This window comes from Crinia signifera, chromosome 5, assembly GCF_055691185.1.
Source record: "Crinia signifera chromosome 5, ASM5569118v1, whole genome shotgun sequence".
NCBI lineage: Eukaryota > Metazoa > Chordata > Amphibia > Anura > Myobatrachidae > Crinia > Crinia signifera.
The window spans coordinates 164261913-164289757 of NC_139221.1; the positions used below are offsets into that span (position 1 = coordinate 164261913).

Below are 27845 nucleotides of genomic sequence, written 5' to 3' on the forward strand. Positions count from 1 at the left end.
ACTGCATCTGTGTCCAGTGTATGTGATTCCTTGTCACAATACTGTACATACACCAGAAGCGAAATATTTCTAATAAGCACAAGTTACAAATCATTTTCCAAAAGGGAAGAATGTTTGTTTTATAGTTATTAATTTAGAATATACATATGTAAAGTGTATATGTATAGAAAAGTTTAAAACAAACAAAAAGAAAATGTTTGTTTTTTATAGTTATTATCTTAGTATATACATATGTAAAGTGTATGTGTATAGAAAAGTTTAAAACAAACTAACAAAATGCAAAATAAAGGCATTAAACTACTTAAATCTGTACAGAATAACTTGCTTAAGAACAAGTTAGTGGTCTAATGTAGTCATATCTGGCAGGAATCTGCTCCTGTATACGACTTGGCAATGCTGGCTTTGGAGAGTTCTGAGAGTGGTTGGACAGAAGAAGATGGACCTAAGGAGAGTCTTGCAGAATACATTGTTCAGTTCCTGCAGAAGAAATCCGAAATGCTGAGAGATTACTTCTCCCTTGAGATTGATGAGGTGAGCTGGGACAGCTAAGAGTGTGATACTTTTCTATCTGACTTTTCTCAAGAGCGCATCTATATACTCATGTGTCCCCTCCAATATGGGTTCCCAAACCAGTCCTTACATTATGTGTGATGTGCCCAAAGGAAACAAAGGTTATCTTAATACATTGCAGGAGACAATGGGGCAGATGTATTAAGCTTGTAGAAGAGATAAGCTGGAGTTAAAGTGGAGATAAAATATAAGGAGATAACGCACCAGTCAATCAACTCCCAACTGTCATATTTCAGACACAACTGATTGGCTGGTTCCTTATCTCCTTACATTTTATCTCCAGTTTATCTCTTCTCCAAGCTTAATACATATGCCCCATTTTGTTTTACAGGTTAAACTAATGAGATGTCCCTTTAACATCTGTGGGAAGCATGCAGTGTTGGAGAGGCCTGACTGTAGATTATCGAGGACTTTTTACATATTCTCAAATCTGCCGAGATGGTATACTGTGTGCCATTAAGTTTCTGTCTGACTAGATCACAAACTTTATCCTGACTAGGAATTATTTATCAGGTGTTTAAATACTCCCTCAGTAGTTGCATGTGTTAGCTATATTACATAACCACAGGAAATGATTGTGCCTGATCGGCCACCTGCCATATGGCTGCACCAACCACAGCGCCACATTGTCACATGTGCTATATCTCATAATGGGGCAGATGTATTAAGCCTTAACAAGAGATAAATGCAAGGGTGATAAGGAGAGATAAACGTCCAGCCAATCAGCTCCTTACTGACTTTTTTCAAACACAGCCTGTAACATGGCAGTTAGCAGGTGATTGGCTGGATGTTTATCTCTCCTTATCACACTAGGATTTATCTCTTGTTAAAGCTTAATACATCTGCCCCACTTTGTGCCAAGTGGCATAGTCTGCTTTTAGTTTTGTAGTTCTTTAGTGGTTAAAGATAGAGTCCATCGGATGGTCACATCAAGCTGAATATGGTCATTATACTTATTATACTTGGATTGACTGGACAGCAACTGGGTCCAGTCCTCTTTTTCTCTTCTGTCTATATGGAACAGTCATCTTGGTTTCGGTGCAACTTTAGTTGGAAGGATAATGAATAAGGAGCAGAAATGGGCTCAGCATAGATAACGTACTGGGGCACTTGGATAATTATATTCGTTTTCTTAGCCATTATTCATATCGTATCGAGGGATGGTTATTTTAACCCAGAGCCTGATTCAGTGTCATATACAAACCAGTCTCATGTACTACTCATGTCTCCTACTGCAAGACCCCTCTCAGTGCTCCCAAGCTATAGTAGGATTGACAAGCTGCAGCCGTTTGGGGGCAAGATAGTGCCATAATGGGTCTGTGTCTTACACCAGCCATCCTGTGTAACCCTAGGGCTACTCATATAGCCATTTCTGTGTCCTCAGATGCAGATCAAATACATTTATAGTAGGTGTCTATTGACATAAGAGGCCACCTGTGACATTAGTATAATAACACAAATAAGCTGCATCCACAGATTTCATCAAATAAAAGTTGTCATATAATGAACATGTATACAACATTTTGAAACTGAAAGATGGTATGGTTTGTTCACAGGAAGGAAACCTCACAGGACTGCCGCTCCTATTAGACAGTTACATCCCACCACTGGAAGGATTGCCGATGTTCATTTTGCGATTAGCCACGGAGGTAATGCAGAGGTTTTGTGTGTCTGTTACTTCAAGTTACAATATGAAGGAGAGAACTTTAAGTGTTCTTCAACAGCAACATTGGGACGTTCGGTTGGGAAAAATAAATGTAAACATTAGATTTATAGAGAACATTTTAGTTACACTCAAAAATGTATTTTAACATTTGGAAATTAGTGGTTACATTTAACTGGTCCCAAGTAGGAAGGCTTGAAAAACACACTAGCTGTTGTTGAACTACACATCCCAGCATGCTCTGCATCAGATTTAGCATGGCCAAATAGCAAAACTGAAGCAGAGCATTCTGGGATGTGTAGTTCAACAACAGCTGGAGTGTCAAGGTTAGCCATCAAAGGATTAGAGACTTGGGTGTGAGTTGATTCAAACTTTCCTAGGAATGATGATTATTGCTTCCACTTTGATTGTGGTTTTCAGAAATGTGTTAGCTGTGTGCTAATTCACTGTATGGGAGTATCAAATCAGCCACGAAAAAAATGTTTTCCTGGTAAAAAAATGTTTGCTTTTGCCTCTTTTTTTTTATCGGACCTGTCCAGTTGTTATGGTAAAAAAAAGCAATTACTGCAGGATCCTCCTAAGTGTTAAATTATACAACACATTTTTTAAATGCACAACGTTTTGTATTTGTCGGTCTAGTATTTTGTTATGCCTGTCATTGACTTACTTTATTTTTATTTTATTTTTTTGCCCCAGTCTTATCCTGCTGCAGTCCTCTTGTCATTCTTATTCTTGTATAGTAATGCCCCAACAAAGTATGGTCAAGTACCTGGGTTCTCATCCTGTTCCGTAACTACTCAGAGACAATCATTTGATATATTCAGTTGGGCCTTCAGTCTGTTATTGTACAGTATGTATACCAATCAGAAGAGTATTTTAAATTCAGTAGAATGCGGTTATAATTGAACAATGTATAGCTAATACATTGTTCCCTGTTCTATGACCAACCAAGCCTTTATTTATTAGGCTGTATTGCCTTTGGGACAGAGAGTCACAATTTCTTGCTTTCTCATTTGTGCAGGTAAATTGGGATGATGAGAGGGAATGCTTTGAAAGCTTCAGCAAGGAGTGTTCTGTGTTTTTCTCTCTAAGAAAGAAGTACATATTGGAGGAGCCTGACCGTACAGAGGTATGATGGTCTATTTACAGATGCCAGACTATTAACAGCCCAAACACAGTACCTTGCCAATATGTCTATGGTTACCACACCAAAATCTGTATAAATCTTGAGGCATTGTAGTATAGCAGGTACCAGTCAAGTGCCTATGTGGTTAGTGATGTATTAGGCTTGTGTACAGAATACAGAAAAATTGTGAACACTGTTGCGAGTGTTTAGATCAGGGCAGAGCAACCTATAGGTTCAGGTATGAAGTCCCAACATACAAGGACAATGTCTGTATTTTCACTGCCTGTGAAGAGCTGCGGGTTGTCCAGGTTCGCTGTGTGCATTATTAATGCTGTTAAACTATAGGTAGTTTGTTCTAAGACAATAGTAAGTTGTCATTGCATGATTTGATACTGTAAGTGGTGGCATAGTCACATTTTTATGCTTTGTTGCTTCATAGTGAAGACACTTTAGTAGTTGCTTAAACAACCACTAGAGTGCAGCAAACATTTTCTTTTACTTTCAACAAGGCTGCCCATGGCTATAGTGCTATGCCTACAGTTATATCCTTGCTGTCTTACATGGTACATATATTTATATGTGATTGTGGTATGAGTGCATCTCACCCGCGACTTGTCTGCAGTTTATAGGAAAATCGCTGTGGCAACTATTTACTGCTGGGCACATCTTATTCTTACTGCAATGCATGTGCATATGCACCCTGTGTCAGATCAGGAATGAAACCACTGCATGTTGAGTGATGGAGTAGGTTTCCATTCAGGCCCCTTTGATTTGGTTGGTATGTTTCATTAACAGGTGATCTTGACGCGGCTGTTGCCAACTCCTGTCTATGTGATCAGTTGTTTTATCAAGACATTGAGCTATACTCAATCTTCAATAGATTTCTCCAAATACAGTATAGTTTGGGGTTGATTCCAAAATGCCAAATAATAGGTTTCTCTTCAAATATGAGTCTGGCATGCCCCTGGGTCGGGGGTATTACAGCTTATTAGGTGCTGTAGTCCTGAGTTGTTATATCTGGTTTTTATTTACATTATAAAGTTATGGCTCTTTTGTCTTCTCAGCGTTCTCAGGAGAGATATCTTAATTTTGTGTAAATCGGTAGATGGGCGATCGTTATTCTGTCACATTCTTGCCAAATGCTGTATAGCTGGAGCTTCAGTAATATGTCTGGTCACCGTGGCTGTGCCTCTTTCATTTCTGAAAAACATCTTTAAAAAATGATTTGCTGAAGTATGTTTTAGATGTAGAATAGCTACATTATGGGATCTTTTTTCGAAACACTAAATGCTTGGAAATATAAGAACATGGTCAACATATTTTTACGTACATAGAACAAGTAATACAAATGTATAATATACAATGCAGTCAGTAGGATTGTAATATTTTTCTTAAAAATTTGTCTCAATGTTTTTCAAAGATGAATTTAACATGCTGTCACTTCACCAATGTTTACATAGGTGTCCCAGCTGTTTTGGAAATACTCATTCCAGCATGACCTGCTATCCTGGCATGCTAACAATGTGGCCTGGCTTGCTGGGATGTGTAGTTCCACAGCATGTTGAATACCACTATCCTATGTAGTCACCATTTGTATAAGCTAACAATTAGCAATGAAGATGTAACATCACCCTCCTAAAACTGGTATTCAGACAATAACTACTAGTGATCTTATAGCAAGTGTAAATAATAGCCTATTATTTTTAAATGAAGTAAAAAAGAAAGATGTATATCTTACATATATATGACTGTTTCAAATGTGTAACCTGTGTTCCTGCACGGCTGATGACCTAATACCTCTTATCCGCAGGACAAAGACCCTGGGCCAGACTCTCCTTCCTGGCGATGGACAACTGAACACGTTTTATATAAAGCTTTTAGGACGCACCTGTTACCCCCTAAACCATTTGCAGAAGATGGAAGTATCTTGCAGCTGGCAAACCTCCCTGACCTGTACAAAGTGTTTGAAAGATGTTAGCAGTCACAGTGATGGCGGCAGTATTGAACTGCTGTGTGTACCTTCTTCATCATTATATTAGAATGAGGGAATATAAGATTCTATGATATCAAATAAGTCCTGGCAAATGATAGTACCTTGCTCATGGAGTAACATTAGTTGTAGACTTGCCATGCACTGTTATAGTGAGGAAGCTTACTATTGGCAGGTCATTGTGTATATATTAGGTTACTGGTGGAAAACTTTACTACAGGGCTTATTTTTTTTTTATAGATTTGTAGCAGATGATTAAATATTCTAATGGTAAATTCAACTGTGTCACTTGTAATGCACATCTTCACATAGTGTATTACAAGGTCCACTGTATCATACAGAATGTATACTTTATATAAAGGCTTTAGTAATAAAATACTCCATAAAATGACATTTACTTTTTTAGTATAATAAAACATGGTCTCTCCAGTATATGTGTAAATACATGTCCTAATAAAGAAACCTAAAAACAGTATCTCTTTTTTGAGGACAGTTGTGTAATATGTAGTAGCTTTACTATTATTATTTCCACAGATAAAAAATATGGCCATTCGCATCAGGCCCTGCCCCTTACAATCAATATTCCCTGTATAATATGGGTAGGGATTGGCACTGGCAAAGTTGTAAATGAGATAAGTAATCCGAAAAGACCAACATAAAGCCGCATGATCAGTAATCACCTGCGGTATCTGGTTGGCGGTGCTCCCAAAGAGGTTCAGCGCTATAACTGAAAAGGGTGAGTCAAGAGGATGATCAAGGAAGAACACAAAGGGTTTTTGGGGCACACTTAATTATCATAAGCTAAAATAACAGCACGTGTAAACATTTGACAAAGTACATATAACAAAACCTATATGTTCTTTGTGAAATGTTTACACACGCTGTTATTTTTATTTCTGAATCCCCTTTTGAGCCTTTAACATCTGAAATGTTCAACTGGATGATGGCTAAGGTGGGTTTTCTTCTCGCAATTGTCTCTGCCAGGAGGGTACCAGATTTAGGGGTGTTATCCTGCAGCTCCCAGTTTTTAGTGTTTCATCAGGACAGAGCTGTCCTGCGTACAAAACCTTCTCACTTACCTTGGGTTGTGTCCAAATTCCACATACACCGAAAAATTGTGGTTCCGGCCTTTAATTCTTCAAATTTGATTTCTAAAGTGAAGTCTCTCGCTGTGGTACAAGCTCTTCAGATTTGGCACTCGCACCGAAGCTATCAGACGTTCTCATTCTCTGTTTTTCCTCTATGGTTTTTTACAGACGTGGGTAGCCAGCTCACAAACAGACTATAATTTGCTGGGCATTACTCACACTTTTGAGAAGACTGACCTAACTTTTGTCTTCTTCAATTTCAGCACATTCCACCATGTCTGTTGATCCCTCATGGGCTGTGTGTCATGCTGTTTCTGCTGAACAGTTGCGCAATGCAGCAATGTGGTCCTCAGTCCATACATTTCTGAGGTTCTTTTGGCCCCCCAGGCTCCATCCCTCCCTTATTTATACAGCTTTTGGACATGTCATCCCTGTGGGAAAAGGGATCACCCTGACGCTCCTTTTAAAATGGGGGCATATGTAACCTTGATCACTGGTCCCTTTCCTCTCTGTATGAATCAATGTACTGTGGGATCCATAATCTGTCTTCTTTCCTTCTCTGCTTCCTGCTTGGACTTACTACCAAACTGAGGTCCTGTGCTAGGAGGCAGGCATAATGGGAAGCTCAAAAGCTTTGGCGATTGGTGCCTGGTCCTCTGGATCCACCTAGAACCCCAATGTCATCCCTGTGGTCCCAGAAACCTCGAAGAAAGGGATTTACCATAAATCCTTTTTTACTTCATACTCCGTCCGGGGTCTAATTTAGTGAGGAGTGTACATAAGTTTTTGTGGCATAAATGTACACTTTTCTGTACCACATATACGGGTGTATACTAATGCCTTTTTTTCCTGTAATGCAAATGCGCAAGGACCAATATGTAACTTGTGGCATTTAACTTTCTTTAGCAAACTCCTATTGTCCTACAGTCCGGTGGCCAAACTGGTCATCAATATCTACTAGTTCACGTTTTCCAGGCCACCTAGCTGGTGCACAGGTGTAGTCATTACTAACTGTCACATTTTTAAACATGCTGCATTCATTCCTAACCGACACATTCTATAGATCCACAGGTAGCCTGGAAAATACTTACTGTGTTTGCTCTGAAATTGCAAGCACTTTGGAACGTGACATTATATTATATGTGTTTAACATATGCAATGGAGACTTATTACAGATAATTTAATGATCGGAATCCATTGCATGCACTGTGGTTCGGAGCATCTGAACGAAGGCTGACCCCTCAAAAATCTACCAACAGTTCATGGTTTTCAGATCACTTTTGGATATGTACATGAGTTGTCTCCAGTTATTAATGACTCATTCGCATAAAAACAAATACATGATCGTTTTCTATTGCTGAGCATTTTGTGGAAACCTCTGCATAGAATCCTATTTTCAAAGGGTGGATTAAAACCTATGCAAGATCCATAAAGTATGTGTTGTAGTACTGTATGTACTGTATATAACAATTGCAGGTTCAAGAAAGGGTTAAAATATGTTTTGGCCATTTTGGTAAACTCTATTCGACAAACAGCAGATCAATTAATGGTATTGATTGAAGACAAATCTCCCAGAAAAAAAAAGGTATCATTTATGTGGAGTGCATATAAAAATGAGTGCTAATGATGTTGAATTGTAAAGAGTACAAAAGCTGAAAAATGGACACAGGACTGAAAATAAACCCTCAGCAGCGAAGGAATAAAGCAAAACTTAGTTTTTTTGTGTTGTAATCTCACTTGAAACTGCTCAGAACAGCAATAAAACAACAACTATTTTGAGAATGGAGTGGTTAGGAAGTCTAAATGTAGTATAGATTATATATCATTCTCATTTTATACAGCAGTTGAGAAACCTGAATTATATATTTGAAAATACAGGATAAGTTTTGTTGCATCTGCACAGTAACCAGAGCCAGCTGTGGCACCACATATACAGTGACCTTATCACCCATACTGCTACTGGTCATTCGCTGTAATCCATGCACTTGTACTTAGCTTTAGGAAGAAAATACTGATACATTATAGTAGGAAATATAGGCTAGTAGCAAATCATGATTCCATAATGGCATATAGAGCAGTATACAATGTAATTGAAGAATACCAGACATGAAACATGTTAAAATCTGACAATATTGAAAATCATTACTGAAGTCAACATATGTGTGACCCTGTATTGCGTCTCCAGTTTATTTTCACAAATGTTTAATTCCAGTCTTCATCTCCTGTGCAGTAACATAGCTGGGAGCGTCTTCTGGCACAATCTCATGTTTCTGTAACACAGCAACAAAACACATATGATGGTGGGATACTGTATGTCACTAAACTGTACCTCTAGTAATTAATCTAAAAAGTTGCAGATGACTGCAGCAAGATAGCCTCCACCAAACAGAAAGAACCCCTCGTGCCAATGGAACACTAACTAAAATTGACTCGCAAATCCATAAGGAATTCAATCAACTCTGAATCAGGCCCTAAAGCTGTGTACACACGGCAGTGATATATCGGTCAGTGTCCCGTTTGCATCAGCGACCAGAGATGGCTGTTGATGAAAAATAACTGCCGAGTGAGCCCGGCAGTGGAAATCAGCTGGTTGCAGGAGCATGTTCCTGCGACCAGTAATCACTACGGGGGAGAAAACAGGATATCTCGCCGGTGCACACTCCCATCGCGTGTACACACCATTAGTCACCTCCACTCCTTAAGCTCCCACGTAAAACAAAAACCCACTAGCATATAATATGTTCCAATTACAATGTATTACAGAGCAAAATGCACGGTATGAGATATATAAATACAGTTTTATTCCTAATATGCATATTACACCATGCAAGCTTTACTTGCAAACTGGATGTCGAGATTCTCTTGCACCTGAGTTAGTTGTAGCACCAGTCACACATCCCCTGGTTATCCCCATAAACTGCTGACATTGTTATTTTTTTACAAAAAAAAAAATATATATATATATATATACACAAAATGAATGTGTGGCGCCACCTGTGCGTCCCCAACTATTAAAGGTATAGTAGGCAATGTCCCCCTTTTAATTTATGGGGTGTCAGCCAATGTTCCCTCTAATTTTACGAAGGCTGTGTGCGGCAAAAGATTTTGGCTGTGCAACTTTGGAAGGAAATTTAAATTTTTGTGCGTCAATTATATATAACTGGAAAATGACGTCCAGCATTTGTGTTAACTTTACTTCAAAATGATATTAAACATTTAAACATTCAAAACACAGCACACAATGTAGGTAATGGGTGAAACAAACATTAATTGAGTCCACAAATGCAAAAAGGGACCACTGCTGCTTTGTGCGCTCTGTTGTAATGTCTGTGCGCACGCTTGTCGAGTTGTGTGCGCGCGCATGTGCGCACAGCTTAGAGGGAACACTGGTGTCAGCCAATCCTCAAAGTAAAAGTAGGGGTAAATTACTTTAAAAAAGGATATGTTCAATAGATGAAGATGCGGCGACTACTGTTCTTTAGAATATATATATATAAATAGTGCAAGCCTGCACTTGTTATTAAAAAAAAAAAAATGACTGGTGATAAGTATGGACCTGGAACCACGGTACGTATCCTAATTGACTATAATTACAATTATTAAAAAAAATTCAATGTATATAGGTAAAAAATAAGTACATTTATTTGTACAGTAAAAGGATATTAAAAACAGACAGTTGAAAAAATTCCTATTCTAAAAAAGTTAAGACTAAAAAAAGAAAGAAGATGTATTCAAGGTGCAAAAAATAAATAAAGTGCTTATCTTTAGATGAGGCAGAAGGGCTAGAATGTTCCAACGCGTTTTGTCCTTCTGATATATAGTGTGGCCGGGTCAGCATTCCCCCACATGAAGGTAATGTGGAGGATCCAGACCGGGTTGTGTTAGCAGAAGAAGCCCAGGTGTAATCAGCAGAGTTAAGGTTTACCAGGGCATTGTTTGCTGGCTCTCGATGGTGGACTATCTACCCGAGTGATAGGCTGGGGTGTGGATTAGACTAGGGACCATTGGAGCCTTTTAGAGTCTGCTCTGCCGGTAACCTACTGCCTGTGATACAAACTTTATATGAATGTCACTTGTCATGCTGTACCTGCTGATGAGAATAAACTACCAAATCGTCACATGAGACCCTGTGTTTGTGATCCATGTCACAATTGGTGGAGAATGCGAGCAATAAAATCCATCCATCTCAGCAGGACATGGTACTATATGATATCAGTGTTTTTCCCTTGTTAGTTATGCATTGTGCTTGTAGCCTTAAGGGCCCATCACATTATTAACAGACTGTTGCTGATGTGTGTTAAGTAGCCAGCAAAGCGGGAGGGTGTCTGCTGGGTCTGTTTGATAAGCCTGGCACATTATATAAAACCGCCTAAGTTTGCCCTTAAAGGGGAGGCGATATGGAGGAATTACTAAAAACGTTAGCAGGTCAGCAGAATATGGCTGCTGCGCAACAAACCCAGATACAGAGCCAGCAGGTCCAGATGACATATGAAGGGCAGCAGAAGATGGTTGCCGGTCAGCAGCATCTGGTGTAAGGACAGCAAACCCAGTTGCATTGCCAGCAGACTCAAATGCAAATATTATGTGATGAGTTACAAGCACTTAAAAAGAGTGAGCCAGAGCGGGAAAGGCTACTGAAGCTCGCCCCAGCTGATGATATAGAGGCATTTCTTTGCACATTTGAGGGCACGGCCATGTGGTTGGGATGGCCTGCGGAGGAATGGTATGACAGGCTGGCTTCCTGTTTAACATGGGAAGCATAGCGAGCGTATGTGAATATGACTGTGGCTGAGGCACGCTCCGTGAAAAAGGCTATACTGGATAGAATTGGAGCAACGGGGCCCAGCAAAGCCCATTCGGGTGGACCCCCAGACATTTGAGGAGTTGGCAGTGGTGATTGAGTGGCACCTGACGTTGAGAAAGCTGAATAAAGCCAGGTCAGGATTGGTGCCAATACCGAAGCCCAGAACTCTGGTCCCAGTGGTTAAACCTATGGCTCCACCTCCCTTAGTGTGCTTTGAGTGCAGTGAGCCTGGTCATGTGCAGGGGGACTGCCTAAAACAAGGAGAGCCAATGGATTGCAGTGCGGGGAAAACGGCTCGGCCATTGGTCAGTATGGCGGTTGCGGGTGTATCCCAAGCAGAGACCTCCCTTTTCCGGGTGCTGGTCCAGTTGGAAGGCCAAGAGATCTGGGCCCTTGTGGACACCAGCAGTGAGCTCACCATAGTTGCAGCCTATGTGGTTCCTCCTGGAGCTGACAAGGTCCAGCCTCCTGTCAGAGTGCTGTGCATCCATGGTGATGTGGAGGAGTGCCCCTGTGTCTACCTCTGACTGATTAAGGCCGGTCATTAAAGGTGGTAGTGACCTCCATGCCACATTATATGTTGATTCTGGGCCGGGATTTTACCTTGCTGCAGGAGCTGGTACCTGGCATAAAAACAACTAAGGGGCCACAGACCAAAGACTACCAAAGCTTGGCATCTGGGACAGAGTCTTGAACCACCCCAAGAGACTGAGTCTGAGTCCCAATGGAACCCAGTTGGTGAACAGATATCACTACAGGACTTTGGGAGAGACCAACGCAATTATAGCAATTTAGTACAGTACATGCCTTTGAGACTGTTAAAGTAGGTACTGGCAGGATAATTGATGCTTTACCATCAGAGGGTGTACCCTACTTTGTTTTGAAAAATTATTTGCTTTATCGTGAAAAGGGGAAAAGGGTAAATTTGCTCGAGGGCATCAATACATATTGGTGGTAGTTGATTATGCCACCAGGTACCCTGAGGCGCACTATGAAATCTGGCACAATTGCCAGAGAGCTACTACCTATGTATACCCGCTTAGGGATACCGGAAGAGGTCTTAACGGACCAAGGTACCCATTTTGTGTCTAGACTCATGAATGATTTGTGCCGGTTGCTACAAGTAGACAGGATTACCACCTGCAAACAGATGGCCACAAGGTTGTTTAGTTTGTGGCTCAGTTGTATGGCCGTCGAAGGCAGATTGCGCCACTCCTGAATGAACACATGGAAAGGGCACACCATCATCAGAAGCAAAGGTATGACGTTACCTCAGTCAACCAGTCCTTTAACCCGGGAGACAAAGTGTTAGTGCTGGTACCCACCACAGAGAGCAAAATGTATGCACAATGGCGGGGCCCTTATGAGATCATGGAGGTGGTGGGAGTCAATTACAGGGTCTGGTAGAAGGAGGGAGGTAGAAATCTGCCATGTAAATCAGTTAAAACCCTGGAAGGAACCTGCCAGTCAGCCCTCTTTGTTAGAAGCTGTCTTACAGGCACATGGGTTTTTCTGCCAACCCTGAGAATTGTGCCATTGGTATGATTGAGGCCAAGTATTTGGGGTACATTGTGGTCAGAGCATAGGTTAAACCTCAGCCTAGTAAAGGTAGAAGCAGTTCTCACCTGGTCTAAACCTAAATGTAAGTCACAAATTAGGACATTTCTCGGTCTGGTGGGATATTATCGCAGATTATTAACCAAATGTCTGAAGAAACAGTCCCCAGACAAAATAACATGGTCTAGACCAGTGGAAACTGCTTGGCAGGATTTAAGTTATCTTAATTGAGAGGCTGCCTCTAATTCATATACTGTATAAGGTGCTGTACCTTGTAATCTGCATAGAAGTCAGACCTTCTTCTGTTTACTATTGGGTTGGGATCATTTGGTCTACAGTCATTAGGTCGACATGGGAAAAGGTCGACATTGGTCTAGGTCGAATGGGAAAAGGTCGACATGGTTCTAGGTTGAAAGGTCATTAGTTTGACAGTTCATTAGTTCGACAATGTCTATGTCGACAGTCAAAAGTTGACATGGGGTTTTTCACAGTTTTTTTACCTGCAGGTCAACACAGTCGACATGGACACAGTTTCAAGTGCACCGCTTCCGCTCGCAATGCATCAGGCACACTATTTTATTCTCCCACCACACCTAGTGGATGGTAGGGCATGAAATTCGACCTGTCGGCACATGTTGGCTCAAAAAACAGTGAAAAACCCCATGTCGACCTTTTGACTGTCAACTTAGACATTGTCAAACTAATGACAAGTCGAACTAATGACCTTTCGCTTAGAACCATGTCGACCTTTTCATATGTTGACCTAGACCCATGTCGACCTAATGGTGTTGACCTAATGACTGTCGACCATCATGCTGTAGACCAAATGACCGCATTCCTTACTATTGTGGGGGCGGAGCAGAGGTAAACATGTTAGATATCCTCACAAGCATATGATCTGTGAACAAGGATGGTTTATATTGTAGGCTAGCACATGTGTATTATTGTATCTTTAGTCAACAAATAAACTCCTAGCTTTATCTTCAGTCTTGTATCTGATGGGTGCCTGATATCTTGGTGCCTACACTATTCTACTGGCCTGCATGCACCACACATGTTGTACCCATTTCCTGAATACTTACCTCTTCAGTGTCCCATACCTCAAAAGGTCCACATGCAATAGGACAACAGGGTCAAAATGTCAACATGAAAAAGGAAGATGAGTGTAAAGTATAACATGAGATTTTCACATTTTTTGGAGTCAATGTTGACAACTGTTTACAGATGGCACCAGTTTTATCTTTGCTGGCGAACCGCCAGCAACACGGCGCTCCATCTGACTGAGACGCACGCGCGTCTCAGTATCCGGGCGGCGGGGCTGCGAGGCGGACGCAATACTGTCCGCCTCCCGCTCGATAGTGCTGGGGGGGACCCGAGGAGGCTGCGGGGGGTGCGTCACCCGGTGTGGGCACCGGGCGACCGAGGGCAGCACCGTCGGAAGGGGACGAGCGCGCACCTCGTGCGCGCGTCCCCTTCCGGCATACAGATGGCGGAGATGCAGGTGATGGCGATGGTGACGCCATCGCCATCACCTGCAAAGATGAATCCCGATACATCTGTACATCAGGGATGGGGAACCTTCGGCCCTCCAGCTGTTGTTGAACTACACATCCTAGCATGCCATGCAACAGTTGTAGCGTGGCCACATAACAAAACTGTAACAAGGCATGCTGGGATGTTTAGTTCCACAGCTGTAGGGCCGACGGTGCCCCATCCTTGGTCTACATAGACCCCAGTTAATGTAATGCATACCCACTCAAGATGCACTTGCTGCTTCGGGCTCAGTGCCTCGCTATGCTTGGCACACAATTATATTCTCCCTCTTTGCTGACGAAGATGGTATAGGGCAGTGGTTCGCAACCTGGGCTACGCTGCAGACTGGTTGGGGGTACTTAAAAATAATATTGGTGGAAAATAAAGGAAGTCTTCTATTGCTGTGGAGAGATTAACCACTGTCTGCAGCGTCGTCAGCCTCTCCTTGTGTTTTCCTGACTATCAATCCATTGGGAGCTACCCCTGCTGCCCTCAGACAGCAGCATCCAACAGCCCCGTGCTGATGCTGGTGGAGGAAGCAGCGGCCTGAATCCCACAGGTATCAGGGGAACCCTGGAGACAGTACACAGACACAGGGACCCAATTCCTGACTGCACACTACTCCTTAATATAAGGACACGCATAGCCACTCCACTTGTAAATACTGTGGATATTTCAAATTGGGAAGAAAAGCCCAATCAAGGAGTACAAGAGAGAGCAAAAGGTTGTGATCCGCTGGTGTAGAGCAAGTGAGGGACAGCGGGAAATTCTCCAAATAGTGAAAATAGGGATAGTTGGGAGGTATGCCCTCAATGTGCCCTAAATGTAGATTTCATTTATGCCTATAAGAACAATAATCCTATAATCATTATACAGGTAATTATCCAGTATAATAAGAATTCTATAATACCTCTGAGTTGTGTTCATGATCTTTATGAAACTCTGATATCTCTTCCTCCATTGCTTCAATGAGGTCTTTTAAATTGTTGACTTCAGACATAAGTTTAAGGTTTTCTTTATCAAGCTGAGCATTGTAAGCCATGGCTTCCTTGTATTTGCTTTTCACATCAGCCAGAGATTCCTGGGAAAGATTGGTATACACATCAATAGGTAATAAAATGTACTTACAGTCGTTACTTATTATAGTATACAGTGCAGTTATAATGTACATGTTAAGTCAAGATTTTATTATTTATAAATATGTTATTATATTTAACAATACAACAAACAGAATGCCATTTTAGCTCATATCTTTATAATGACCAGGCGCTGACCATCACAATGCAGTAAAGAGCAAAACAAAGTTTCTATTCCAAATACATATGACGTGCAAACTCGAAATCACTGGAGGTCTCAATTCCAGGCTTTGGTGACCATCTTGGATTCATAACACAGATGACTGGTAGCTTTAATATGGAACCCATTAGAGTACTTACTGCCAGGGCCGTCTTAGCAGCAATACACTACCCACCTGTTCATCGGAAACAATAAAAAGAATATCATAACTTACCCCTCTTACTGTCCTGCACCATCTCTCCACATGCTTCCATACAGGGAATGGCTGCCAGCACAGATATTGGTGAAAAGCTCCAGTATGCTGGCAGTCATTCATTGACTAACTGCAGTCTAGAATGCAGGCAGAAAATGCAGCCTGGTCGCGGTGCTTGTGTGACCACCACCCACCACTGTTTGAAATTACAAAATTGTGCCATTTGCACAGGATACCTATATGTTAAGTTGTTCCTGCTTACTTCATCTGCATCTCTATGCTGTATATCTGGAGAATGGTGTCTAAAACGTGCATGATAAACATATAGGGTGACATTCTATGGGATGAGATAAATGCGCATTTTTTTTATCTCGCACCACATCGCTGATATTCGCACTTTTTTAATTCGCATTTTTTGGTAATAAATCGCATATTTAATGGGATGCGATTTGGAGGCTGAAAAGTGTGATGTAGTGCGATTTGCGGCGAAGTGGTGCGAATTTATGACACAAAAAAGTGTGATTTCTTCCGCCGGTCATGTGCGAGTTTTGGACCAACCGGAGTGCAATTTACAAAACTTTCTCCGCATGTCTAAGAACCCCCTAACCTATTGGCCCACCTCTGTCCCCTGCATTATGCATCACACCCCCTATATAAAGGGGCACTGGCGCCATTTCACTCTTTGATAGGAAGTAAGGAGCATGGAGAGGAGCAGTGGCAGTGTGAGCAAGCAGAGGAAGAGGTGTTGGTGGCAGAGTGAGGAGTGGCAGAGTGAGGAGTGGCAGAGGGAGCAGTGGCAGAGGGAGCAGTGGCAGCAGCCAGCCAAGTGGGAGAGGGAGCAGAGGACTGCTGAGGTCGTCCTCCATTACAGAGAGTGGCAGCAGTGTGGCAGGCAGCATGGCCAAAGCAGGGCCAGCCCCAGACCAGGCCCTGGCGGACCAGCCCCAGCAGGAGGAGGTGGAGGATCCGCTGGCATCCCCATCCTATACCCAGGACCTATTCCATACCCCAGAGCAGCTGCAGGAGGGCCCCATGTCAGAGGTGGAGGAAGATGGAGGTGAGGAGGAGGAAGACCTTGGCATGGAGGAGGAGGGGTACATGGCTGGAGTAGAAAATGAGGAGGAGGAGGAGCAGGAGGTAGAAGCTGGCCGCACAAAAAGTGGCCGAAAGGTCAGATTCTCCTACGAGGAAAATGCTGCGCTTGTCCGGGCTATCATACCCGTGTTTGACCAGTTACTGGGGAAAAGTCACCACAAGAGCACTGCACAGCGGAAAAGGGCTATGTGGAAGGACATCACCCAGGCGGTGAACGCTGTAAGTCAGCACAAGCGCCTGGTCAGAAATGTCAAGAAGAGGTTCAACGACATCAAGAGACAGCTCAAAAGTAAAATGGCCATGGAGTTGGAGAAGGCCACCAAGACTGGCGGAGGAAGCCCCACCACTGTCTGCTACACGTCCTATGAGGTCAAGCTCAAAAGAATCATACCCCCTGAGGTCCTGCCTGGCATGCACGTTGCGGATACCGATAGGCCGCCAACGCCATCCAGAGCTGGTAAGTGTGACCACATGCAATCTTAAACATACATGGCAATGTTTTCAAACTGTAATATTCACTTGTATTGTTATACTAAGTAAAGTGCTGCTGTGGAACTACATAGCCCAGCAAGGTCAAGCACAAAAAATTGCCTGCTCCTACTTTCAAATTGGTCATAATGCTGGGCCTTGTAGTTCCACAACTGCTGATATTGATCAACACTTTAACATTCTTTCTAGCAGCTTAACATGTATGTGGGCCAAAAAACATTGGTGTACTGGTGGTTTAGCTGCCATGCCTACATACCACAGATTATCCACCAGTTGTAATGTGTCCAATAGTTTAATAATAATCTAACTAAAAATTCAGGTGAAAAACATATGTCAAATAATGTTGGGACTAAATAATGTAGTCCTTAACCAAATGAAGTATTGTCCAGTAATGTAATTTCAATGCATTTTTGCCGTAAATGCTTATCCATTGCAAGGTACATAATGGCTGCCCATCTTTCCTTTCACAGATTGTCCGTCCCGAAGTGCTCACGCATCAAAGAAAAGAAGGCCCGTTGGAGCAGAATCTGTGGAAGCAGGTAAATGAACAAAAAACAGGCCATTACACATACAGTACACACACCCATGTCACATCAACAATATCTCACACTACATTCATCTCCTGCTGCTACATTGCAACGGAAATGAATGTAATCTGACCTAGCCATCTCACTTATTATTAATGTCAATGTTACATGCTGTATCGGGGTACATGTGTAAGTACATAATACCCCTAGGTATGTGCGTTCAGCATCTCAAGCCCTTTCAAAAACAGTACTGAAGAGAGACTGGCCTATATATGCATCAGTACTTACCTCTTCATCTGTATCCACAGGTACTGTACAACTAGGAACACAACCAACAGAATCCTCTATGATGTTGGACGAAATGGACATCATTCTCGAACCCGTGGAGACCTTTGCGGCTGAGGAGGAAATACAGACGTCATCACAGAGTGATCTTCCCCCAAGTGGGGTGACTCCCAACCCATCCCCACCCACAAACACACCCCATACAGCAGCTTCTGCTGCACAAGTAGCTAACTCCTTGGTAAATTTCAAGGAGAAACAAATTGAATTTTTGGCCTCCCAAAGCCTGCAAATAGGGAACATCCAGGGGTACATACGTCACACTTTTCTTCAATTAAGAAAAATTTCAAGGAGTGTACGGGTTGGTGTAGGTACTCATGTGCGCATTGCTAATAGCATTGACACCCGTTTTGCAGATCTTACTTCTGCTGTAAGGGAACAGAATAGCCATATTGGCAGCCTTGCTCAAAGTATAGCTGCACTTAGCCAATCATGCACAGCGCAGACCAATGCCTTAATAGGTATGCAGGCACAACTTCAGCAGATGGAAGGCAATGTCATAGGGGCAGCAGCATCTACACTGAGTAGTGTATCTAGCACCCCAGTAAGTGGCTCCCCCACTTCCCCACCCCGTCAGAGTATTAGGACCCGGGGTGGCCTGGGTGCAGCTTCAATAAGTGGTTTAGGGTGGCCTGATGGTGGGAGAAAATAGGTCATATTTTTTATTTATTTTTAATTTGCATTGAATAAGCAATACATCTTGTTACATCCCCCGACAGTTTGAATGTTTGAGTGACAAAAATGCAGGTTGTTTATGACATACAATACTGCAGTAAAAATGTCTAAACGCATACCATTTTGTCTGTGTATTATTTTTAAAGCAATTGTTGTGTGAAATATGACATAGTGTAATGGTATATGACAATGGGATTGCTGAAAAGTAGTGTTGGGTAACTTCTAGCCCGTCAAAGGTTGTGGAACTACATATTCCAGCAAGCTCTGGCACTCATTGTTTGGACTGTAATGGTTATTGTGTGTCAGGGCATGCTGGCACGTGTAGTTCCACAACACCAGGTGAGCCATGTTTTAGAGCAAACTTAATTCATACATGTTACAAATGTACTTACAAGGTTGATTACAGCAAGGGATAGGTCAGCACCACCAGCTGCATCCGTTGGGCTCTGTGTATTAGGCTACATGTGGGTGGAAACAGATGGTATTGCTAAATAATTTGTTTATGAGTACACTTACAGCAAAGGTACATGTTGGAATACAGGGCACATGTGCTTACCAGAAAAGTAATGCCTGAGGATTTGTGTACGCACCAGATTCCCCCTCTGCGTACCCCTCACTACCCGAGGTGTGGTAGGTTGGGCTTCCTGCATGACTGCTGCATGTTCCTCCTCCACATAGGCAGGTTGGGACAGGGCTATGTTGTGTAACATGCAGCAAGCCTGGACGATCATCACTACTTTTGCAGGGTGGTAAAGCAGCGTACCCGATGACCGTTCTATAGCTCCCAGCACGTGAGGGAATGCTGAGAGTCTATAGAAAGCCACCTTGTGGTCCTGCCACTCCAACTCAGAACGTGGGAATCTGATGTATGTCCGCCACAACTTCTTTAAAGCAAGTAACACTTGAGTAAAATGCTTAGAGAAAGTGGACTGTGATACCCCCAAGGACCATGAGGTCACAGACTGAGTGGAGCCTGTGGCCAAATAGTAGAGGGTACACATTAATTTCTGCAGCCCAGACACTGCATAGTTGCCTCCCCCGAAAGGGTCCAAATCATCTCTCACCTGCTCATATAAGTCCAACAGGTTAATGCGGTTCAGCCTAAACATCCCCACAACCTGTTGATCCGAGAGGGAGTCCAGGTACAGCCGAGCACGATACATACGTGGGGTACACAGTAGTCGGGGGGCTACCTGGATCTGGTGTGCAGCTTCCTCCCTCCTGTGCAGCTCCTCCAAATGGGCCACATCACAAATGAGCAACTCCAAACCACTCTGCAAAATCTCCATGTCTCAAACCCTCACAGGTGTCCTTAATGATGTTGGGGTATATGTAGGGGTGTTTCTGAGTGAAATTGAGGGCACCTGTGCTGAAATTAACCATTTGTGCACTTGACCAAAGTGAGTTCTGGGCCAAATCACCCAACAGAACCTGGTCTGAAAAAAGTGCGATTATTAGACACCTTAAAAGTGCGATTTGCGAAAACGCATCCCATTAAATAAGCGATTTGTATACTGTACTTTTCTGTACGAAAACATCTGGATGCGATAAAAATGCGAATTTTTCACACACTTTTGGTCCGCATGAGTTATCGCACATAATATGCGATATCTGTCCCTTAGCGCATCCTATTAAATATGCGATTTCAAGGAAAAATGCGATGTCGCCATTTTTTTTACTTATATTCGCCAAAAAACACAAATCTCATCCCATAGAATGTCACCCATAGCCTCTGCCACAGAGTGGAGCCAGAGCAAAATAATTATACAATACTGTAGGTTGTACTTGCAAAAAGCAAGGACCAATCATTCCTTTAGCAAAACCATACCAGAATGCCCTGCCACAGTTTTAGCATACCCTAAGTGTGGCAGGTCACAGGGGTGTAACTAGTGATCATAGCACTCTTGAGAAAGTAAGGGACTGTTACACACCGATGGGGCATGGTATCATGGGAAAAGTATTGGGACAAACAATAGTACCCCAAATACTCACATTGCACCCCATAGCATTGTGCCTTACTTGACACTACACAGTACAGTCCCATATTAACATTACACCACACAGAAGTGTATTTTTTTATGTATAATACACCAGACAGTAGTGTCTTATTCTCATGAAACCACACAGCAGTCCCTTATTCACATTACACCAAACAATAGTGTTAATTATTCACATTATGCCACACATTAGTACCCCTTACACATGTTATGCCACACTCCAGAACACCATATTCACATTACACATTATGAGGATAAGAATAAAGCAGGTTCCGGACGCAGGGTTCTCCCACACTACAGGGCTGGCTGCGGGGTTCTCCTGTGCTGGCTGGTGGGCTCTCCTGTTCTCTGAACACTGGGTTCTCCTATGCCCTGGCCTCCCTTGTTCTCTTGCCTTCAGGTTATTCTGTGCTCCAGCCTCTTTTGTTCTCTTTCAACCGGGATATCCTGTGCTCCAACGCTAGCTGCCAGGCTCGCTCATTCTCCAGAGGCGGGGTGCTCTGGCGCTGCCACCAGGCTTGGTCGTTCTCCGGTTGCCAGGTAGTACCAGATCTCCTGCTCCCTCGGCCAATATTTAAAAAAAAAGGGTGCAGGTGATTGCCTTCTCAGTGGCCGGGCCCTATAGCCGTTGCATCTCCTGCACCCTCTATAGTTACACCACTGCACAGGACAGGTTTTCATTCTGTCTGAGCGGCAGCTACTGTAACTGCTTGCAGTCATCTACAAATTTGCAGATCAGTGATCAAATCTGAATCAGGCCCAGAGTGTGGATGGTGTCATCTGACCCTACACACCCCATAGGCAGCCAAAGAAGGTATTGATCTATGTAAAGCACTTTTTTTCAGAGATGCACACCATTGCATTTGCAACTGTGATTTCACACACAGCAATGTGGATTATTAGATCAGGCATGGCCAAACTATGGCCCTCCAGCTCTTGTGAAACCTCAAATCCTATCATGCATTGCAAAAGTTTTTGTATTAGGGAATGCTAAAACTATGGAAAGGCATGCTGGGAGCATGGCACTTCTATGAAGCATGGCACTTATAAGGTGTCCATGTTGACATAGGCACCAAAAAAATAAAAAACTCATGTTGACCCTTTTACTACCTTTTGATGTGTCGACTTTTCAACTGTTGAGCTAACAACCCGTACCCGATCTATCAACCGTAACCTCAGCAAACTTTTGAAAAATGCTAATGACACTACTAGGGAGTGCCCACCTTTTGATCAAAGCCGTGACACACCCACACCTATGGCTTAAGGTTATCTATTATAACTAATTAACAATTTCCATTTCAATAGCATTTAATAGCTAGATGTATGATCAGTCAGTGGCAGCGGCTGCAGCCCCAGCACTGGAGCTGCCACCAGAGTGATTACTTATTAGTTATTTTTCATAGCAATATTTGTGGAGACAGACTCATTTGCATTCTAAAAGTATTAAAAGAAACACATGTACTTTTTTAAAGTCTGAAAATGTACAGATGGAGCGCCGCTCTCTCTTGCAGGGGATGGCGGAAGATTTGCCAGCCTCCATCCCCCGCCAGCCGCCGTAAGGGGATGCGCGCACACGTGATGCGCGCACGTCGCCTTACAACGGGGCTCCCCCGGGTCCCCGCCGCCTTGCTGCCCCCCCTAACCCTGTCTGTCTCCCTGAAGCGGAGATGGACAGGGTTCCCGTCCCCCCCGCCGACGGGAAACTGAGACACGCGTTTCACACCCTTAGTCATACCTCCCAACGTTCTCATTCTCCAAATCGGGACCTGCCGTGGATAATCCATAAAAGTGGCTAGATCATGAGGGGTCATGACCTTGGGTAAGGGGCATTGCCTAGCACTGCGACCCCAGATTTGAGCATTTTTGGGGTGTGTTTAGTGCTCCTCTAGTGACCAGGCAGCCACTGGCTCCCTCTGTGCCTTCCCTCCCTGCATTGAAGAGATGCCAGACGCTTGCCCACTGCCTCTCCACTGCAGAGCGGAGGTGATCTCCGGCTCCCCCCAACTGCCCCTCCCTCCTATGGGACATTGCCACCCGTGGGAGGGACTGCGGGACAGTCTCCAAACACTGGACTGTCCCGCTGTGAATTGGGACAGTTGGGAGGTACTGTATGCTCTCAATGTGCCCTATATGCTTATAATAATAATAATCCTATAATTATTATATATTGATACAGGTAATTTTCATGTATAATAATAATTCTATAATACCTCTGAGTTGTGTTTATGATCTTTATGAAACTCTGATATCTCTTCCTCCATTGCTTCAATGAGGTCTTTTAAATTGTCGACTTCAGACATGAGTTTAAGGTTTTCTTTATCAAGCTGAGCATTGTAAGCCATGGCTTCCTTGTATTTGCTTTTCACATCAGCCAGAGATTCCTGGGAAAGATTGGTATAAACATTGACACTTAATAAAATGTACATAGAGTAGTTAATCTTTTCTTATCAATTACTTCATTATAGTACACTTAGCACAGTTATACATGTTAACTCAATATTTTATGATTTATACATTTCTGCTCTACACTACAGTACAGTGGCAAACGCAGGATTTTCAGAAGGGGGTTTCCAGAGGGGCGGAGCAAAGCACAGAGATGGACACTTAGGTGACCCAGTATATGCCGGGTCAGTTAAAGTATTATACATATATATATATATATACATACAGGGGCATTAACAGCAGTGTAGACCCCTGGGCATAGCAATGTATTGGGGCCCCTACCGATCCTCCAGCGGTAGGGGTGGGGGAAGCTTTGATGTCCCGCGGGTGGTAGAGGTATTATATCAACCGCTCAGCATGTAGGGCCTGGATCAGTAATTTCCACTAATTACCCCTTTACTGAACAGATGGTGGGAGATGGGGTGGGAGAAGGGGGCATTGGGCTGAATGAAGGGGCCCTGATACATAACTTCCAGGGTGGTAGAGGATGTTTAATATGCAGAGGAGGGGTGTATAGTGGAGTGGGCTTATTATTCATAATTTTCTGGTGGGAGGACAGCTTGCTTGACTGCAGATATCTCCAGTTCCCGGAAATAGATTTCTTAGATTTTAATGGAATTACAAACTAGAGAATCCCACCTACAAAATGGTATTGGGGACTAGGGGATCAGACTTCAGGAGGCAGAGCAATCTGCCAACAAGTATATAAAACTACATACCAGGTGTGTGGAGCTGGAGCAGTAACCAGCTGCTGGAAGGCTGATATCTCTGGTTCTGGTAAGAGTAGAGACAAGCTACTAGTGTCTGTCAAAGGGGGAGAGTCCCAGCTTTTGGAATATACCCTCAGAAAAACTCTAAGTCAGATAGAACCTGAAATATCTGACTGGAAAGAGCAATTAACAGTCTTGGATGGGGACCACTGCTTTGAAGTCAGATATCTCCGGTTCCCAAGGGCCGATTTTTAAAATTCTTGTACCCATGGAAAGAGGGGACCCTCAGCTTTCAGGCTAGGTCCCTTAGACTCCTAGGGGGGTTTCTGGGTACTCAGAAACCCCCCCTGCGTGCGCTACTGCAGTATATAGGACAGACAGACCGCATTACACTTATTCACACTGTAGTAGAAATACAGGTCCCTGCACTGCACTGTAAGGGACTGTAACCCACCAAGTATTTTATATAGGGCATGGTATCAAGGAAAAGGGATGTGGCCAAACAATAGTACCCCAAATTCAAATTATGCCAAACACTAGTGTCCATTACTCATATCTCACCACATAGCATTGTGCCTTACTCTACACTACAGTCTCATGTTAACATTACACCACAGTAATGTATTTTATTCACAGCACACCACACAGTAGCATCTCCTATTCTCATGAGACCACACAGCAGTCCCCTTATTCACAATACACCAAACAAGTGTTCATTATTCATATTAACCCGATACATATAGGACCTTATTCTGATTGACTCGCAATACTGCGAAATTCACAGCCTTGCAAGTCCATCAGCCCATCAGCCCGCAGTGCCGGCCGCCCCCCCCCCCCCCCCCCATCACACACAGTACCCCCTGCACGGCTGCGAATGGATGATTTACATAATCATCCATTCGCAAGTGGGGAGAAATCATTCGATAGTCACCAACCATCGAATGATTTCTCCCATGCACGCAGTTCAGAGAGACCTATATAGTCACTCTAAACTGCGGGCGCTCTGTGTATTGGTTGGTGGGATTTGTCAGAGCAGGGGATAGAGTGGGACTGCTTGTAGCTATGTGCCTACTGGTGAGAATTTTGTCCAGGTCCATAGCTGCCGATTCTGTGGGTGCTCAAGGGCCCGAGCACCCATGGAAATTGATGAGCACCCACGGGTCCGAGTCCCGCTGCTGGGCCACCATATTAACCGCTAATTTGCGGCTGCAGCACCCACATTGCCAGACCCGCCACCTGGGAAACAGTATGCCGGGAAGAGTGTATTCTGTCCGCGGAGTACCTGCACTGTGGAGGCATTTATGTATGTGGAACTCTGTTGCCATAATTTGAATATTGGAGACAACTGTGCTCCATAATATAAATTGGTATTATTTTGTGGCCACACCCCTTCCCCATGAAGCCACTCCTCTATGTTTTTGGATTGAGCACCCACCAGCAAAAACATAAATCGGCACCTATGTCCAGGTCCACTGCTGGATAAAGGCACTTCAATGGCAACATTCTGCTCTCTAATATCCCTTTCACACTTCAGCTCTTAACAGTTAGAGCTGCAGTGTGAAAGCACCAGTCTGCATGTACCGGTTACAAATAACCGGTATTTGCAAATGGCTAAAAAGAGTCCTACATGGTTCAGAGACCTTTTTTATTCAATGTGAATGGCTCTGAACCGGTATATAGGACTCAGGCAGTAGCTATGAGAGCGCAGTGCATTTGTAATGAGCGCAGTGCATATGTAATGAGCTTTCACACTGCAAACCTGCTTGAGACCCAGGATTTATGTGCGTTGTGAAAGGGGTTTAAAACTTTTTCGGAGTTCTTATGGGATACAGGGAAGTCGTTCATTACGATGGGGAAAAGAGGGTTTCCGTAGGAGACAGGCACATATAAACTTTTATACAGGGTGTACTGGCTCCTCCCCTCTGCTCCCCTCCCATCTAGCCAGTTAATAGAAAACTATGCCGAAGGAGAAGAACAATATGAGAGGAATATGTGTAATATATAACGTGGTGAGATTCATCCAGCACACCCAAACATAACTTTCAACATACAGATACCCCTGCAGCGACCACAGAACACGTGGAAGTCTCAGGGCCTTATAATATGTCAACTATTGACAACATTTGTAACTCTTTGTGTCTCAACTGGGACAACATTATAAGAAGTGTCACCTAAGTGACAACAACACTCGTGAACAGCTGAGTTGTAAACGATAAGGTTATTCTGGTAACCTCCACCCTTGTTAACCTTAAAAGGAACCAGGGTAATGAAAGGACCCAGTAGTGGTCCACGGCTCACCAGAGTGAGTAAGGCAGAACTCCGCACAGAGGCGGGCGCCCTGTATCCCATAAGAACTCTGAGAAAAGGATTTACCGGTAGGTATTAAAATCCTATTTTCTCTTACATTCTTATGGGATACAGGGAAGTCGTTCATAACGATGGGGATATACCAAAGACATCAGAACGGGCGGGATTGTGCGGAGAATGCCGCAGCACCGCTTGCCCAAACTGAGTATCTTCAGTGGCCAAAGCATCAAATTTGTAAAACTTGACAAAAGTGTGTTGGCCTGACCATGTAGCAGCTCTACATAATTGTAAGGCTGACACTCCTCGGGCAGCCACCCAGGAAGTCCCCACTGAACGAGTTGAGTGGGCTTTCACCCCAGCAGGCATAGGAAGCTTTGCCACCACATAAGCCTGTTTTATGGTTGCACAGATCCAGCGTGCAATAGACTGCTTGGAAGCAGGGCGCCCGATCTTTTGGGCATCATATAAGACAAAAAGTCCTTCAGTCTTACGAATTCTTGCCGTTCTCCGGATATACACACGGAGAACCCGAACCACATCCAAAGCTGTCGGCACCTCAGACTGAGGGCCACTAGCAGGAACCACAATTGGTTGGTTCACGTGGAATGCTGACACCACCTTGGGAAGAAAACATGGATTAGTGCGTAATTCCGCCCTGTCTACATAGAAGATCAAATAAGGGCTCTTGCAGGTTAACACCCCCAGCTCAGAGACCCGCCTAGCCGAGGCTAAGGCTAATAAGACCACCGTCTTCCATGTAAGATATTTTAAATATATTTCCTCCAGCGGTCGAACCAGGAGGATCGAAGGAACGTCAGAACGACATCCAAGTCCCATGGTGGAGTTGGGGCCACAAAAGGAGGCTGTATATGCAAGACGCCTTGCAGAAACGTCTGCACTTCAGGTATATTAGCCAGCTTCTTTTGGAAAAAGACAGACAGTGCAGATACCTGCACTTTCAAGGAGCCTAAACGTAGGCCCAGATCCAAGCCAGATTGACGGAATCTGAGGAATCTATCAAGTTTAAACTCCGCCGGAGCAAACTTCCCTTGTTCACACCATCCTACATATCTCTTCAAGATATGGTGGTAATGTGCAGCCATTACCAGCTTCCTAGCACTCGTCATGGTCTTGATGACTGATGTGTGAAATCCTTTCTCTGTTAGGATCTGCCGCTCAACCTCCAGGCCGTCAAACAAAGCTGCTCTAAGGCCTGGAAGACGCACGGACCTTGCATGAGCAGGTCTCTTTGCAGAGGTAGACGCCATGAGTCCCTTTGAAGACTTAGAAGATCTGGATACCACGTTCTTCGTGGCTAGTCTGGAGCCACTAGAATGACCTCGGCTCCGTCTCTCCATATCTTTCTTAGCACCCGAGCCACTAGGGGAATCGGTGGGAAGACATAAATCAGGCTGTTGAACGCCCACGGAATGGAGAGGGC

General features: G+C 43.6%; 2 protein-coding genes across 2 annotated transcripts in view; one reads left to right on the top strand and one right to left on the bottom strand.

Annotated features, from left to right (window-relative positions):
- MLH1 (mutL homolog 1) overlaps window positions 1–5824 on the top strand; it is a 91130-nt gene extending 85306 nt beyond the window's left edge. Inside the window, exons 16-19 of the mRNA XM_083188225.1 lie at window positions 367–531; window positions 2127–2219; window positions 3255–3362; window positions 5170–5824. Coding sequence (XP_083044351.1) covers window positions 367–531; window positions 2127–2219; window positions 3255–3362; window positions 5170–5337 — 534 coding nt within the window. The 3' untranslated portion in view covers window positions 5338–5824. The remainder of the gene's footprint in view (window positions 1–366; window positions 532–2126; window positions 2220–3254; window positions 3363–5169) is intronic.
- A 1778-nt stretch (window positions 5825–7602) lies between these two features.
- LOC146080690 (uncharacterized) overlaps window positions 7603–27845 on the bottom strand; it is a 32351-nt gene continuing 12108 nt past the window's right edge. The window contains exons 2-4 of the mRNA XM_083188224.1: window positions 23156–23326; window positions 15242–15412; window positions 7603–8707 (exon numbers count right to left, since the gene is read on the bottom strand). Of these exons, the coding sequence (XP_083044350.1) occupies window positions 8630–8707; window positions 15242–15412; window positions 23156–23326 (420 nt within the window). The 3' untranslated portion in view covers window positions 7603–8629. The remainder of the gene's footprint in view (window positions 8708–15241; window positions 15413–23155; window positions 23327–27845) is intronic.